Raw genomic sequence first — 14,883 nt, 5'->3', positions numbered from 1 at the left:
GGGCGGGGTTGGGAGGGGGGTGGGGAATCCACGTCTGGGATGGGAAGCTGTCTGACCTCGGGCAAACCACTCAGATCCCGGAGCTTCCTCATCCGAAAACCAGGAGAAACAAGGCAAGAAGCAAGGTTAGGAGGATGAAATCACGTTCCGTCTGCAAAGCCCTTAGCACAGTGCGGGGACACAGTGGACACTCAATAAGGTAAAAAGAAAGCCTCTCAAAATTGCTAGGAACGCTACTGAGAGCCACAATGAGAATGTTAAGTTAAAAGCACATTACCTGGCCTGGTAGGGGACCTCACAGGCTGGCGGGCCAGAGGGTTCCGGAACCTGGAGTTCATCATGCGCTGGCGCAAGGAGAGCATGGGGGTGGTGGCAGTATAGGCCGGAGGGGCGCGGGTGGTGAACCGCACCCGGGCGGCGGGGCCTGCGGTGGCCGGGCTGCGGTGGGGGGGTCGAGGCGGGAGGTGTGGGGCTCTCGGGGGGCTGCCTGGAAGGGGAGGACGCTGCACCGGAGTGTCGTTCTCGTCCTGGGGGGAGCTCACCCTGGGAGGCGCGGGCACAACGAGGGGCTCAGTCTTGTCCTTAGCGCTGTGCCCATCTGCGTATTTGCCGCCCCTGGGGCTGGAGGAGGAGGGCCACTTTAGAACAGAGGAAGACAGAGGGTCCTTGTCCTTTGCTCCTTTAAAAAACATCGCGTCTTCGTCATCGTCCTCTGCCGAGACGGACTGCTGAGATTTAGACGGCAGGGGCTGGCGTTTGGACGGGGAGGCTGGGTCCTTCTTCCCCACAGCCTGGGGCCCCAACCGGCCCGGGCCCCTGGGGCGGGCGAGGGGGTGGGGGCGGGGGCTGCCGGGCCTCGGCGGGGAGACCAGGGGTCTGCGGAGGTGACTGTCGCCCGCACCTCCTGCCTGAGCCTCCAGCTGGCTGTGCTTGGGAAGGGATGCGGTGGCCTCCCTGGCCCGGGCCGCTGCTTCTGCGCCGTCGTGGGGGGTTCCGCCAGATCGGCCCTCGGAATCCTCCTTGCGATTGTGGGGAGACGTGGGGAGCACCCCTCGGGAGTTGGCCGTGTGAGGGGACTGACTGCCTCTGGCCGCGTAGGGGTCCGAGAAAGAGGCGCTTTCCTGCGCCGCGGGGTGGGGACGCTCGGGCTGGGGGTTGGCCGACAGACGCCCCATCTCCCTGTTCTGGGGACCACGGGGCTGGGGCTGTGGCTGCGCCACGGAGACCTCGGAGGAAGGCACGCTGGCCCCGGGGTGGTGCTGTGACCGCAGAGCGGGGGCCAGTTGCGCTTTGGGGTAGCCGCGCTCCACAGCCACTTCTGTGCTCTGCTGAACATCTTGCGCCTTGGGGGGCAGGACTTTGCCCGGAGGATGGGCACCTGCCACAGTGCCCGCGGACTTGGGGTTCTCCGCCAGGGGCTCCTTCCGCTGAGCGCTCACCCCTCTCTGCGGGTTTCCTCTGAGGTGATCCACACCCAGGGAGGAAGGCTGCCTGGAGGAGGAGGAGGAGGACACGTGGTCGTGTACCACGGTGGCGGGAAGCGGCTTCTCCTCCTCTGCTTCACTCTCCGCGCCGTCTCTGTGGATACTCGAGCCGTGCGTATGGTCAGCAGCTGACTGAGAATTCACCCTCGAGTGAACTCGGGGGGACACGGTGGACGGTGGGGAGCTGGAGGGATGCAGCCGGAGTCCTCGGCCGATGCCAAACCGGCTGGGATATCTCGTGTGGGCAGCAAAGGGCTTGTTTCTGAACAAACTGAAATGCCCAGAGACAGGCGGACCCGCTGGCAGCCGGGCCCGGGACGTGGGAGCCGTGGCCTCAGCCTGCCTGCCTTTATCTTCTGTATCATTGTCACCAGCACCATCAGAGGTATCTCCTCCTTCAGAGGCCTGTGTCCTTGAGGAGACACCAGAAGACGAGGACGACTTGGACTGTGATGGCGCACTGGACTTGGTAGCTGGGGTGTCCTGCCCAGCCTTCCAGCCCCTGGACAGTGGAGCTCTGGGGTGTGGTTCAGGGGGCAAAACCCGAGATGACCCTCCCTGGGGAGGAGAAAGTTTGGAGGGTGGCACTGAGGCATCTGAATTTTCTTCCCTATCCCCCAAATGGGGTGTCCTCCGAGCGGGCAAGGCTGGTTTTGTGCCGTGGTGCGCAGGGCTCCTGTCCCGCAGGGCGCTGGAGGGGGCCTGGCGGCTGGGCCACAAGGCTGGCCGAGCGTGGGTGGGGCTCTTGGGAGGCGGCCGCAGGGAAGCAGTGTCCTTGGGGGCCGGGGAGCCTGCGGCTGGCTCTTCCTCCTCTTGGCCCACCGAGTCATTGTCAGCAGAGCTGGAGGGCAGGTTGGGGAAGGGCCCCCCTGAAGGGCGGTGAGGGCTGCCCTCAGTGGGCGTGTGGGGTGCAGACGCGGCTGGCACGGAAGGGGAGGCCCCTGGACGAGGGTAGGGAGCCCTGTCTACACTTTCCTTTCGGGGCAGCGCTAGTGTGTGAGCTCTGGCTGGAGTCCTTCCAGGAGCAAGGGCTGGGGGGACAGATCTACTTGGTGGCCTCTGCTGTGGCTTCTGGTCTTGAGTCTCCGAGGACGCGGTTGGTGGGTCTCCCGGAGAATCCAGCTCCTCCTCGCCGGTGATTTCTGTCGACTGAAGATCTAAAACTGCAGTCTTCTTGGAGTGAACCTGGGGTTTCCTGGGCACCCCACCGTTAGCCAATATTTTGTTCTTCAAGTCAAGAAGAGGGTTCTTGACATTTCTGCCTCGGGGAGAAACAGGCAAATGAGTGTGTTTTGAGGAAGTGGGAGCTTTGGGAGACATCTCCGGCTTTTCAGGCTTCCAGTTATCCTCTGCGTGGGTTTTCTGCACATCGGACACGCCAGGACCAGCTATAATAGATTTCAAAGATTTTGCCGTCAAAAAAGATTTGAAAGCTGTGCCACATGTGGTGAGCATTTAACATGACCGTGTGAAGGCATTTATAATTAGTCATTGTAATTTCTCATTCTTTAGACATTGGACACATTTTCCACATTATGGCAATCTCTCCTACACACCTCTTTTGTTTTAAGTAAAGATATAGTAGTCCTAGCAAATTGTATTACATTTCTAGAAGTTGAATCAAGTTATGTCACAGCTTATTACTGCAGGCACTTTGAAAGGAGTACTTGTAAGTAATTCATTGATTTTGGCAATGCAAGATCTTATGTAGGATTTTCTTAACATAACTGTCAGGATATTACAGATGTATTACAGCCACTCTTAGCGATGTAGGCAAGAAATACACATAAGCTTGGTACAAAATGTTGAATGATCTACACTCAAGACCAAATGGGGATGTTCTGCGTGTGATGTGCAGGTGAAGGGTGAGCAACAAATTTGTAATTTTTGAGACATTACAAAGTGTTCCCTATTCCCCGCCCCTAACATGCGGGTACTTGCTTCCTCCTTCTTACTTAAAATCCCTTTAATAATAGATATGTTTGCAATCTCAAAATAAGGCCTAAACTAAAAAGGCTCCTCGTGTAGGCAAAACATTATATGACACGTACCCTACAATTTACCCTTTCTTGAGAGCAGGGTTGAATGTAGGAAGGGATGAGGGGAGAGAAGGAGACTGTATATGGCAATGGAGGACCCGGAGGGAGCAAACCTCATCCATTTCACTTTTTCCAGCACAGAATGGTTGAATATTATAGTATACACTGTGAAGCCATCCTCACATCACAGTGAAGGAGACAGCTACCGATATCGGGTGTCAATACGGGGAAACAGAAAAGAAAATACAGTCCCAAAATGCCTCACTCCAATTTTGGATTTTATTAATTTTCAGAGTGGTCAGACACACAAGGTACTTAAAATTCTTCCCACTGAAGCTGCACTCCAAAATAATGGAACATAAACTAAAAATTTTCAGTGCTATTTAGAAATTGAGGAGAGCTAACACATAAAAATGTCACATCACACCTGCAAAAATGTTCTTCCCGTGTCATCACAAGCCCTAAATTATACAGTGATGTGAGGTTAATCACATAATTAATACGTTCATGTTATTGTAATATTGTAATAGCAATTCATGTCACTAGCAATCAATAATATTTTAGTCTCCGGGGAGACTAATTTCTAAAGGAACAACAAAGATATTTTAGAAATCAATAGGCAAATTTAGCCCCCCAAATCATCAACAGAGCAGCACTAAACCCAAGGGCATGATTCAAAGTAACACACCACAGTTAGCAGTAATGAAGAGAGAGAGAGGCACAGACACACAGTGCTTACTTGTTGGCATAGCGACAATGAAGGCTTTGGAGTGAGGCCCCAGTCCTCTCCTGTTTGCGGCCCGGATTTTGAAAAGATAGCGTTCCCCAGGCTGCAGACCATCCACTAGGGCAGAAGTAGTCTCTCCAGGATAGGTGAGGGACTTTGCTCCAAATGGTTTGAGAGCCGGGGCGTATGAAAGAATGTATTCTGAAATGATTTGGCAGACGGTTGGAAGGAGGAAACTGAAAACAGTCCTGTGTCCAGCAGACAGACTGTATGGGCAGGATGAATTAGAACGTGCATTACTAAAATTAATACTCCAGCAATGCACGCCGAGTCAGCAGCTGGAGCATAAAGACAGTGGAAGGTGAACGAGCGTTCATTCGGGCTACCAGACAGGGTCATGGAGGGTTTAGCAGGCAATTTTCCATTTTTAGCAAATTAAACACATGGAACCCAGGAGGCCAGTCTTCATACAACTTACCCAAACTATTTACGCTGCGTTGGGACTTTTTCTTCATTGTGCTTTTTGCTAACTTACTATGTCACATTAATATACGCTGAGTAGAAGCGGCCATGGGAGAAATGACAACTGTAGGAACTGAGTCTCAATTGCTGCCACCTTCAACAGCCTCAGTGTGTTCGTTTGAGCTATTTTTATTTGCGTCTTAGGCCAGATAAGTTCTATACTTGGAGCAGAATTTCACCTTTGTAGGAATTACAGTCTTAACTCAATATAAGGGCATTTCACAGTATTTAATACTATGGGGAAAAGTTGCTAGTTCATAGATTTATGTGATGTCTAATGTTTCCATCTTGAATCAGTGATATTTATAGACACGTACAAACATGTAATGTCCTTAAACTTTGAAAATCAGAGCAAATTCAGTCCAAGGAACTAATATATCTCTATGCTTATGTGGAAATACTATAACGTAAAGAAGCCATGTTTTAAAGCAGAATTTCCACCCTCAACTAAAAACTGTCAGGTCTGTTTTCCTCCCAGTGAACTCATCACATTAATGGGAGGATGCACTAACCACAAAAAATAATTTGAATCACAGAAAAGCTAAGCGACTGTCATACTATCTACATCCTACATAGAGGAGCACAGAAGACCTTTTCTTTTCCCTGAAATCTAATCTTTAAAAAGTATGTTAATTAAAAAACTTCAACTGAAAATGCTTTTTCAGCATTTGTCCAGAAAAAAAAAAAAACACCCAAACATTCTTTTCTCTTTGAAAATGAGCAAACTAGTCATTTGTGGTGGTCACAAGTAAGAACTAAAAGAACCCACTGCTATAAAATATTGTCATACAGATTTTTTTTATGAATTCAATTCATCTGGAAAAAATGTAACCATGTCGAAGTATATTCTTCTATTATGTCTTCTATTTCTCATACATGTAAATTCCCCAGTGTAATTATGAATTTTCAGTCCCACCACCACACCTTTATTAAAACCACCTAACAGGGTTAAGATACATGAGTTCTTTTGGACACAAAAACTCAGTAGCTATTATTATTTCTGAAAATATTTCATTGACTACGAGGGAGCTTCATTTGCCAAAGAGCTATAAATATAAACTAAGATGTGGGAGAGGGAAAGAAAACAAATAAGTAGCATGGTAATAAAGTCATGAAAAGAGGAACAATTGACTTTTTTTTTTTTATAACTAACAAAAGTAGTCAGCCAAAAAACGTATTTACGCAATTTTCACAATCCTTTTCAGCATCACAACAATAATACAGCCAAAGCTCAAACTGTCATAAAAAGGATGATTAAAAGGGCCAACTTTCTTCTCTTCATTTGCTTCTGATTTATTCCACTGGAAAAGAAAAATGAGCAAGAACAGTATAATATATTCTTTAAAAACCGCGAAGTGAGAAAGCAGTAAGTTTAGAAACTACTGCCCCACATCTACCTTCCTTAACTTCTATTTGTCCCATGGACAACCTTACAGGTCCGCAAAGACAACTTACAGTTGTATACAAGAGAACTTTTCAGTTTTTTAGTTAAGAAATCCTCAAAGGAGATTAGCAATAACTGTCTCTATTTCTTTAAGCTTACACAAACTTGTCAGAGTATTCTGGACAGACTTAAGTTGTCTTCTAAAATCAAATAACAATAAAACGTACCCTTAGGGTGCATTTATATAGGCACTGTCAGGGGGGAATCTCCATATAGCCTTTTAAAATATCTCCAACAGACTTCCGAAAGGTTCTTAAATATTTTTACATTAAAAAGAAGTGATTTGTGGGATGCCTGGGTGGCTCAGTCTGTTAAGCCTTGGACTCTTGATTCCAGCTCAGGTCATGAACTCTAGGTTTGTGAGTTTGAGCCCTACATTGGGCTCTGCACTGACAGTGTGGAACCTGCCTCGGATTCTCTCTCTCTCCCTCTCTCTCTGTCCCTATCCCGCTCATGCTCTCTCTTTCCAAATAAATTAAAAAAAAGAAAGAAAGAAAGAAAAAAGAAATGATTTGTGCTTTCTTTAACATTGTCAACAATTTTTAAATTTAACTAGTTGTGAATATTTTATTCTATTTTCTTTTCATCTTCTGCGTTTTTTTCTAAGGTCATAGTGTATTTTTCCTCAACCAAAAAAAAAAAAAATAATAGTAATTAAAAAGGCTGAAAAATAGGAAAAAATCCATTTTTTAATTTTATTTCATTACTTGATTTTCAAACCCATTAAGTATTTATGGTCTCATTCAAGACATTTGTGGTCCCACAGGGTTCCAACTCACTTCTACATTCCATGATCTTCCTGGTACAATGAAAAGACCCCTAGCATGAAACACAAGGTGTGGCTTATATGGATAAAGGTTAGGCTGTCACACCCACACAGTCAAAAACATCCCTCCTGATAGCAGCACCAAATTCCCTGTGGATAGAGATGGAAAGTCATCTTCACAACTACCTGGACCTTCCTGACAATGAAAACCCTGCATAAAATACCCTTGTCCATTGGGTTAGCGCCCCATAAGCGTACGCTGTTCCCTATTGCTTTTCCAGTCACCGATCCTACTATTATTAGAACTGGTGTTCATCAGAGTCAACGGACACATCTCTATTTGGAGTACTTTGCTGCGGTGGGCACCTTATACCTTAAATAATGAGGTGCCTACCTTTCACTTTCCCTTCGGTCTCAGGCAGTGCATCCCAAGCGACAGTGACAGCTGTAGATTTGCCATTGACTGGCCAGACGTTCAAGTTTTCAGGAGCTGTTGTAGGAGCTACAAAAGAACAAGGACCCAAGGTTTAAAAATGCCCTTATGGATATTCAACAAGTGTATGACATGTGGTCCTACATACAGATTTTTCACTGAAGCAATACTGTGTTAATTTTTATTATACACGAGAGAAAAATCTACACTCTCATTACTCTTAGTGTAATATAGTGATTTATGTCAGTGCTACCAACTTATGTAGTGAGTTTAGACTTATCTAGGGAAATGCTTTTAGAATTTCAGAATTCCTCTCATTGCTGAATATTGGAATATATAAAGAAGACTAAAATCCAGTTCAAACTTCTTTCTCATAAAGCTTTTAAAGACATAGTTTTACAGAGCAAAATTTTCCCCCAGGATCAAACACAACCTCAGCCTTAGGAAGGAAGAATCTCTCCTACCCTCTAGAGCCAGGCATTATTCTGGGGCATTCAAGCAGAAGTGGTGATTCCTAATTATTCTCTATCCTAGGATGTAATGTGCTCCACATGTCAGACTAACATGCTAATGAAAATGGCCAGTGAAGGATAAAACACAGATCCAAGGGAACAGTTCCTGAACTTCTTTGCATTCGTACATAGAAACACTTCCAAGATTTCGGAGTAATGTTACTTTAAAAACTGCCTCTGCTGGGGCGTCTGGGTGGCTCAGTCAGTTAAGCATCCAAATTTGGCTCAGGTCATGATTTCATGGCTCGTGGGTTCCAGCCCTGCATCGGGCTCTGTGCTGACAGCTCAGAGCCTAGAGCCTGTGTTGGACTCTGTGTCTCCCTCTCTCTCTGCCCCTCCCCCGTTTGTGCGCTCTCTTGGTCTCTCTCTCTCTCTCTCTCTCTCTCTCTCTCTCTCTGTTTTAAATACAGACCAGATTCTGGTGTTCTCTGGAAGACAGATGTACTCCATTTGCCGTCTCTTTCACCCTGTGAAATACGGACTGCGAATTCATACATGGTGTCTGGAATCAGGTTCTCAACCAACACGCGTCTGTTCGAGGTCTGCTTGTGATCCCACCTTGCTGATTCCCCCTTTTCTCGATAGCGCACGGTGTACTGTCTGTAAGAAAACACAAGGCAGCCACGCGCCCAGCTGACCAATTCCCTGCAACTGAACGCTAGATTCATTGCTATTTTTCCTTCCCCATAAGTAATGACTTCTGGAGGTAAGCAGAGAAATCAAAGAGGAGAAAAATCTAAAGTTTTGACTATGTTATTAAGTCAGAGAATTTACTCTTAAGTTCCAGGGAAAGGTGTCTAAAGTAGGCCAGGAAAGACGGAGATTAGTGTCTTACAGACCAAAAGATCGAGCAGAGATTCAGAAGGGAAGAGACAGAAGGGGGACAGCTTTGACCAGGCAAGTGCCTTATGAGGGATGTGTGAGTGTGAGTGTGAGTGTGTGTGTGTGTGTGTGTGTGTGTGTGTGTGTGTGGTGTGGAAAGGGCAATATTAAGAACTAGAACAGGGGCACCTGGGTGGCTCAGTCAGTTAAGCGTCTGACTTCGGCTCAGGTCACGATGTCATGGTTCATGGGTTTGAGCCCCGTGTCGGGCTCTGTGCTGACAGCTCAGAGACTGGAGCCTGCTTCGGGTTCTGTGTCTCCCTCTCTCTCTGCCCCTCCCCCATTCATGCTCTGTCTCTGTCTCAAAAATAAATAAACATTAAAAAAAATTTTTTTTAAAAACTGGAACAGCCCAAGGTATCTTGGTTCTCCAGAAAAGAAAGACAAGAAGATCCATTTCATGCCAAAGCAGTTATCTATAGTTTCAGGAGGAAAGACAACGTGTGGTTTTGAGTAGACTTATCATTATGAGAAGGAGCAAAACTGTGTAATAAACACAGCAGGATAGAGGAGCTTATAAAAGGAGCTCTACTGTGTGATTATCACAGAGAGGAATGGTGTGGGCAAACAGGGTGTAACAATGTCAGGCAGAAGACATCCTCAACATTCTGAGAGTTGCAAATGCCACTTAGTGTCTTCCTTTTCCAAGAAATTTTCTTTGCAGCCACTTTGTGGTAGAAAGCATGTGAAACATTAAAAAGGGGCCATTCATTATATTTAATAATGAAGACTTCAGTTTCAGACACAGCCCACCAATTAATATAAGAGTCCTGCTAAGAAAACTGAAGCCCTCTTTTGTTTTCATCAAGATGTTAGAAATCAAAGTCCAGTGGTAATCAGGAACGCTTTGTGTTGGGAGAGGCCAAATGGCTAGGGAGAGAATCACTAGACCCTTCTGAGGTCCTTCAAAAGAAGCAGATTTCTTTCTTTCTTTCTTTCTTTCTTTCTTTCTTTCTTTCTTTCTTTCTTTCTTTCTTTCTTTCTTTCTTTCTCTCTCTCTCTCTCTTCCTTCCTTCCTTCCTTCCTTCCTTCCTTCCTTCCTCTTCTTTCTTTCTTTCTTTCTTTCTTTCTTTCTTTCTTTCTTTCTTTCTTTCTTTCTTCTTCTTTCTTTCTTTCTTTCTTTCTTCCTCTTTCTTTCTTTCTTTCTTTCTTTCTTTCTTTCTTTCTTTCACTAACAGTGACAGAAACTATATCTAATACAAATAATGTATATATATATATATACATATATACATATATATGCATACATACATATATACATATATACACACACACATATATTATATGTATATAATCTTAGCATTCGATTCCATTCATTTTTTTTAAAGGACATTCACTCTTCCTGGTCGTAGATAGGTTCAAAAATTAATACATAGTGCCCTGGTGGCTACCAAATCTTTAGCTTTCTCTTGGTAATATTAATTATTCAGTCATTTAACACATAAAATTTTGATGGCTATATTAACCTACCAGTAACACGAAATGCTGTTCACCAGTGGCTTTTTTTAACATAGAAATTATTTTAACCTTACGATTGGTTTTTCTTCTACCGCTATTGCAAATCAGTATAAAAATCCGAAGAGCATAACATCGTGGCTTAAGAGACAAGACAGTTGTATTTTGCTGTACACAAATGAGCTGGACATAAAGAAATTCAGTGTCTGAAGAATGTCTGAAGAAGAACTACAGTGTGCAAGGCATTTGACAAATGTCCACCTCTCTGTGTAAAAATCCTTGCTCCTGCCAACCTTTCCTGGGTAATGGGAGGGACGGGAAGACTCCTTCTAAGATGGGCCCACACCCTCTGCACAACTAGATCGTAAGGAGACAAAGCAAAACACAAATGGGGCAAAGGAAGAGATGGAATCGAGGGAATTTCCAGACACAAGATAAAACTCTGAGCAAGTGAGAGGCGAGGTCCTCCTGTGTGCATTACACATGAGGCCATGATAGCATCTGAGCTGTGGGAAGTGTGTGACCACACTCGAGACTAGCTGGACTGCCAGAGAATAGTTGACCATTCAGCTATGGGAAGAGGCCATCATCCATGTATGTCAGAAGATACAGTCATTCAAATAAACACAGGTCTTTTGAGCACCAGAAAAACCACATCTCTCATACCTAAAGGCAAAGAAATAAGGAAAAGTACCTTGATGCAACAACTTTCTTCTGTTTTTCCAAAACAGGATCCACCCAGGCTACAAGCACAGATTGGGATGACATGACCCGGACGTTGATGTCTTCAGGCACATCCAGGTCATCCTCTTCTGGAATGACAACGGGACACCTTAGAGGCTGTCTCTACAACAGGCTCTGCCCCGAGTTCCTCTGGCCCCCCAGGGTTCATTAATCACGCTGTACAATTTTTAAATTGCTTATGCTTAATGTAGATAAACTAAAATCTCCACTCTTGTCCTTCTCACACACAGTCTAAGAAATGGGCAGTTCACTTGAAAAGCTGCCCAATCCAGCTGACATATAGCACAGTACAAAAGGGATGCTTTGCCCTGGTCCACGATTCTCCAAGCAACTCAGTGTTTTCTTAACACATACTGTAAGTTTCTGGGAAATCACACAATCTTTACAGGAAGCAAAAGTTTTGGGGGAGAAAAGGTCAAGCCAGAGCATTTCCTTGGCGATCATGGCATGAAACAAAATTCTGGCTCAAACAACTGCACAAATCACACTGGGTTCCATATCCTCGCATTTTAGAAAATATGGTTTCAAGACAGATTAAGAGTTACACTCAGACATAAAATAGATTTCAGTTTGCAGATTTCCAGTGGAATACATTATAGTCACGAAGCCTGTTCTTCGTGAAGTTCTGTTCAATCTCTACCATAAATGAAGATTAAGAGGTTTCAATTTTGCTTTTTAGTCTCTTGGGGGTTTTATTTTGTTTTTTCTTTTCACCTTTAAGGGATGGTATTTCAAAAGGATGTGGCTTATGCTACAAATAGGGGAAGGTGGAAATAATTAGCCTATTAGAAAAGCGATGGAGACACTTCTTCTATAGCAACAAATAATGAAAAATGAAAATGCCACATCGTGTATTTGAGACTTCTGTTACACAGTGTAAGCAATCATAATCATCACAGATATAAAATTATAATACATATATTATACATAGTATATTCTATTACTGTATTATACATAGTAATAGAATGTCTATTCCACAATATACTATTGTAATCACAAATAAATTGTGAATTCATGAAAATAATCATGCTATAGGTCTGCGTCTTTAAGTTAAGGCACAGGATCCAGAATAGGTATGTGTAATTTCTTAGTATGTGAGTAATATTAAAAACCACCTGTGAATGGACATAGGAAAAAAGCCTCTGTTGGTAAATGACCAATGATCAGGCTATGAGAAAGCCTCTACTACCTTTTCTTCCTCTTCTCAATGCTGTGTTTCGGTGATTTTAGCTGAAGTGAAGCATGAGTACAGATCTTGCACGCCGCCCCCTCCACATCTACTCCTACTCCTCTCTGTTCACAGTCTGACCCCAAGGGCCACCGATGTTGGATCAGACTAGATCCTTAAATGGAACAAACGATTGGCTGCTTCTATCACGGCAAATTTGCCACACAGAGAAGCCATTCAAAATACACAAAGAAATATGCTTCATTGGAAGAACCCTGTGGGCTCTGAGTATAAAAGAAACACACTTCTGTCTGAAATGTGGCCAAGCCAGCCCTGTTGTTTCCTTCACACTGAATGACACCCAGTTTATTTGTCACTTAGCCAGCATCATTTGGAAACAAGACCTCATTCACACAGACCATGACTTGAGCAGGTGCGTCCTTGGAAACATACCTGAAATCTTCCGTTTCGTTAGGGCAGCCCTGTAGACAGGCTGACTCTGCCCCTGTGAGTTCATGGACTGCAGGGAGACCACATACACCGACTCCGAGGCTGTGGACCAACCGGCAAGGGATGAGGCTCTGCACTTGGCTTTCCGGAATGCACACCCTCATTGTCTGCGTCTCCCACCCCTACCACCAATCTTGGCTTTCTGGGGGCATTCCAGTTTCTTCTAGACAATTAAAGATGAGACCAAGAACTGTAAGAACTAGGCTCAAGAAGAACACTATTATGTTAGAAAATGTGGGAGTGACGGTTACCTATAATTCTTGAGAAGTAGGTTTCTATCTCACCAAAATTGAAGAAAGATGAGCAATGTTTAAAAAAGAAAAGAATAGTATATTTTACCCACAGAAATCCCTCAATTTCTTTTTTACCTCCAGAATAGAAAGAGGGCTCACTCTGTTTCTGTCACCGAAAAGAAGGAAGCAAGACAAAAATAGTGAGTGTATCCGATTAGCAGTCCAGAGAGCATGCTGGGCCCTTAGAAACCGACATCCTCAGAATTGAGTCTCCAAAGATTTATTAAGAGCAAGTGTAAGAGTTTAAACGTACCCTTTATTTCTGGATTGTTCTTTAAGTTAGGTCCCGCCACCCCACTCCCCTAATTGGACATTGGGCCCACTAGCATCCAACTGAATCTAAACTTGAAAACTTTATTTGGGAAAAAATACAATGATGAAATAAAACTTGTAACTCTCAAGCACCTTGGAACCATAGAGTCTGGGACCCAGATGAAGTCTTCATTCATTATCTTCCAATGTGACCTTCTTGTTTTATAAATAAGGACATAAAGCCATGAAAAAAATTGGTTGACTTGCCCAAAGCCACGCCCCTAAGAAGAACTCAAAGTTGTCTCCAAATCCAGAGTTGCTAATGCCTAACTCCAGGCTCTTCCGACCAAGCTTCCTGTAGCAGCCTTGATCAGCTCAAGAGTAAAAATGAGGCAATTTGATATATTTCTAGTGCAGACAACAATCTTATCAGGTAGTACCTGAGCAAATCAGCAGAAGGGACACTGAGGTCCTAACAGAAACCTGTAACACTAGAGGTCTGCTTTCAGGGATTGCAAAGTTTCACAGCAAGGGGAGAACAAACGTTTTGTTTTTACAAACAATATGTCAGTTACACATAAAAGGAGACCGGTGTTCAAAAACCTCACGTGGAGAAACCTACTTATGTAAGCTAAACTGCTGTAGACTAATCATGTTTCAGGGAAAGGGGACAATGTTTGACAATCTTTGAGCACCCCCACTCTCCCTCTTCTTCTCTCTCTCTCTCTCACTCTCTCTCTCTCTCTCTCTCTCTCTCTATATATATATGTATATATATACACACACATATATGTACACATATATATGTATATACAAATATATATATGTATATATACACACATATATACATATACATACATACTTACAGAGAGAGAGAGAGAGCAGGTAAAACTCATGCTGGGATGATAAATTATTATTGAGGCTAAGGCTCTGACATCTTACTCTACCACAGAATTGTGAAATATATGTTTTATAAAAGGGAAGAATCAAGTTTGTAACCCTCACATTCATAGAGCATCAAACTAAGCTTCCAGAGAGAAGTCCCTTCAAGGGATCAATTTCTTGGTGCTATTGACAAAGGAAGCAGCCCAAGGTCAACAAAGAAAAATTGTGCCATCCAACCTCACAACCCGGGAACACGTATAAATAAACATAAAAAATGTGACCCATCATTTATCAAGAGCCACCAAGAAATGAGTAACTTCCCACAATTGATGTTTTTACATATTTGCGATGTACTTCTTAAAGTTCCGAGACTGTTTTTAATGCCCAGATTCTTGATTTGCAAGCTCTCCACACTAAACTTGGCCCAAGATTATCATGAAGGAAGAGTAAACCGGGACAGCTCATGTGTCTGGGTCTGTCTCTGCCATGCTGGTCATGTCCCATCAGTTACTCATTTAGTCCCGACAAAAGTTCCCTGAGGAAGCTACTCTCACAGTCTCCTTTTCACAGATGAAGAACCAGGATCAGGGGGACAAGGTGACCCACCCAAGGTCATGGACTAGGTGGTCAGTCCAACACCCAAGTTTTACTCCTCTGGGTGAGGAGGGAGCAGGGCCCAGAGCCAAGCACCAGCTACGGAGCAACCAGCTCATTCTTCACAAAAGCAATGAAGCCTCACTGGTATCACAAAACACTCCATTCTGTGC

The 14,883-nt window shown here is 44.4% G+C and overlaps 1 protein-coding gene across 1 annotated transcript in view; it reads right to left on the bottom strand.

Annotated features, from left to right (window-relative positions):
* The window catches only part of FNDC1 (fibronectin type III domain containing 1), a 108,190-nt gene that overhangs the window by 42,697 nt on the left and 50,610 nt on the right, over positions 1 to 14,883 (bottom strand). The window contains exons 6-11 of the mRNA XM_023254545.2: positions 12,630 to 12,728; positions 10,959 to 11,076; positions 8,340 to 8,527; positions 7,377 to 7,484; positions 4,263 to 4,451; positions 278 to 2,872 (exon numbers count right to left, since the gene is read on the bottom strand). Coding sequence (XP_023110313.2) covers positions 278 to 2,872; positions 4,263 to 4,451; positions 7,377 to 7,484; positions 8,340 to 8,527; positions 10,959 to 11,076; positions 12,630 to 12,728 — 3,297 coding nt within the window. The remainder of the gene's footprint in view (positions 1 to 277; positions 2,873 to 4,262; positions 4,452 to 7,376; positions 7,485 to 8,339; positions 8,528 to 10,958; positions 11,077 to 12,629; positions 12,729 to 14,883) is intronic.

Source organism: Felis catus, chromosome B2 (genome assembly GCF_018350175.1).
Source record: "Felis catus isolate Fca126 chromosome B2, F.catus_Fca126_mat1.0, whole genome shotgun sequence".
Taxonomy (NCBI): Eukaryota; Metazoa; Chordata; class Mammalia; order Carnivora; family Felidae; genus Felis; species Felis catus.
This window is presented reverse-complemented; position numbering and strand designations above follow the sequence as displayed.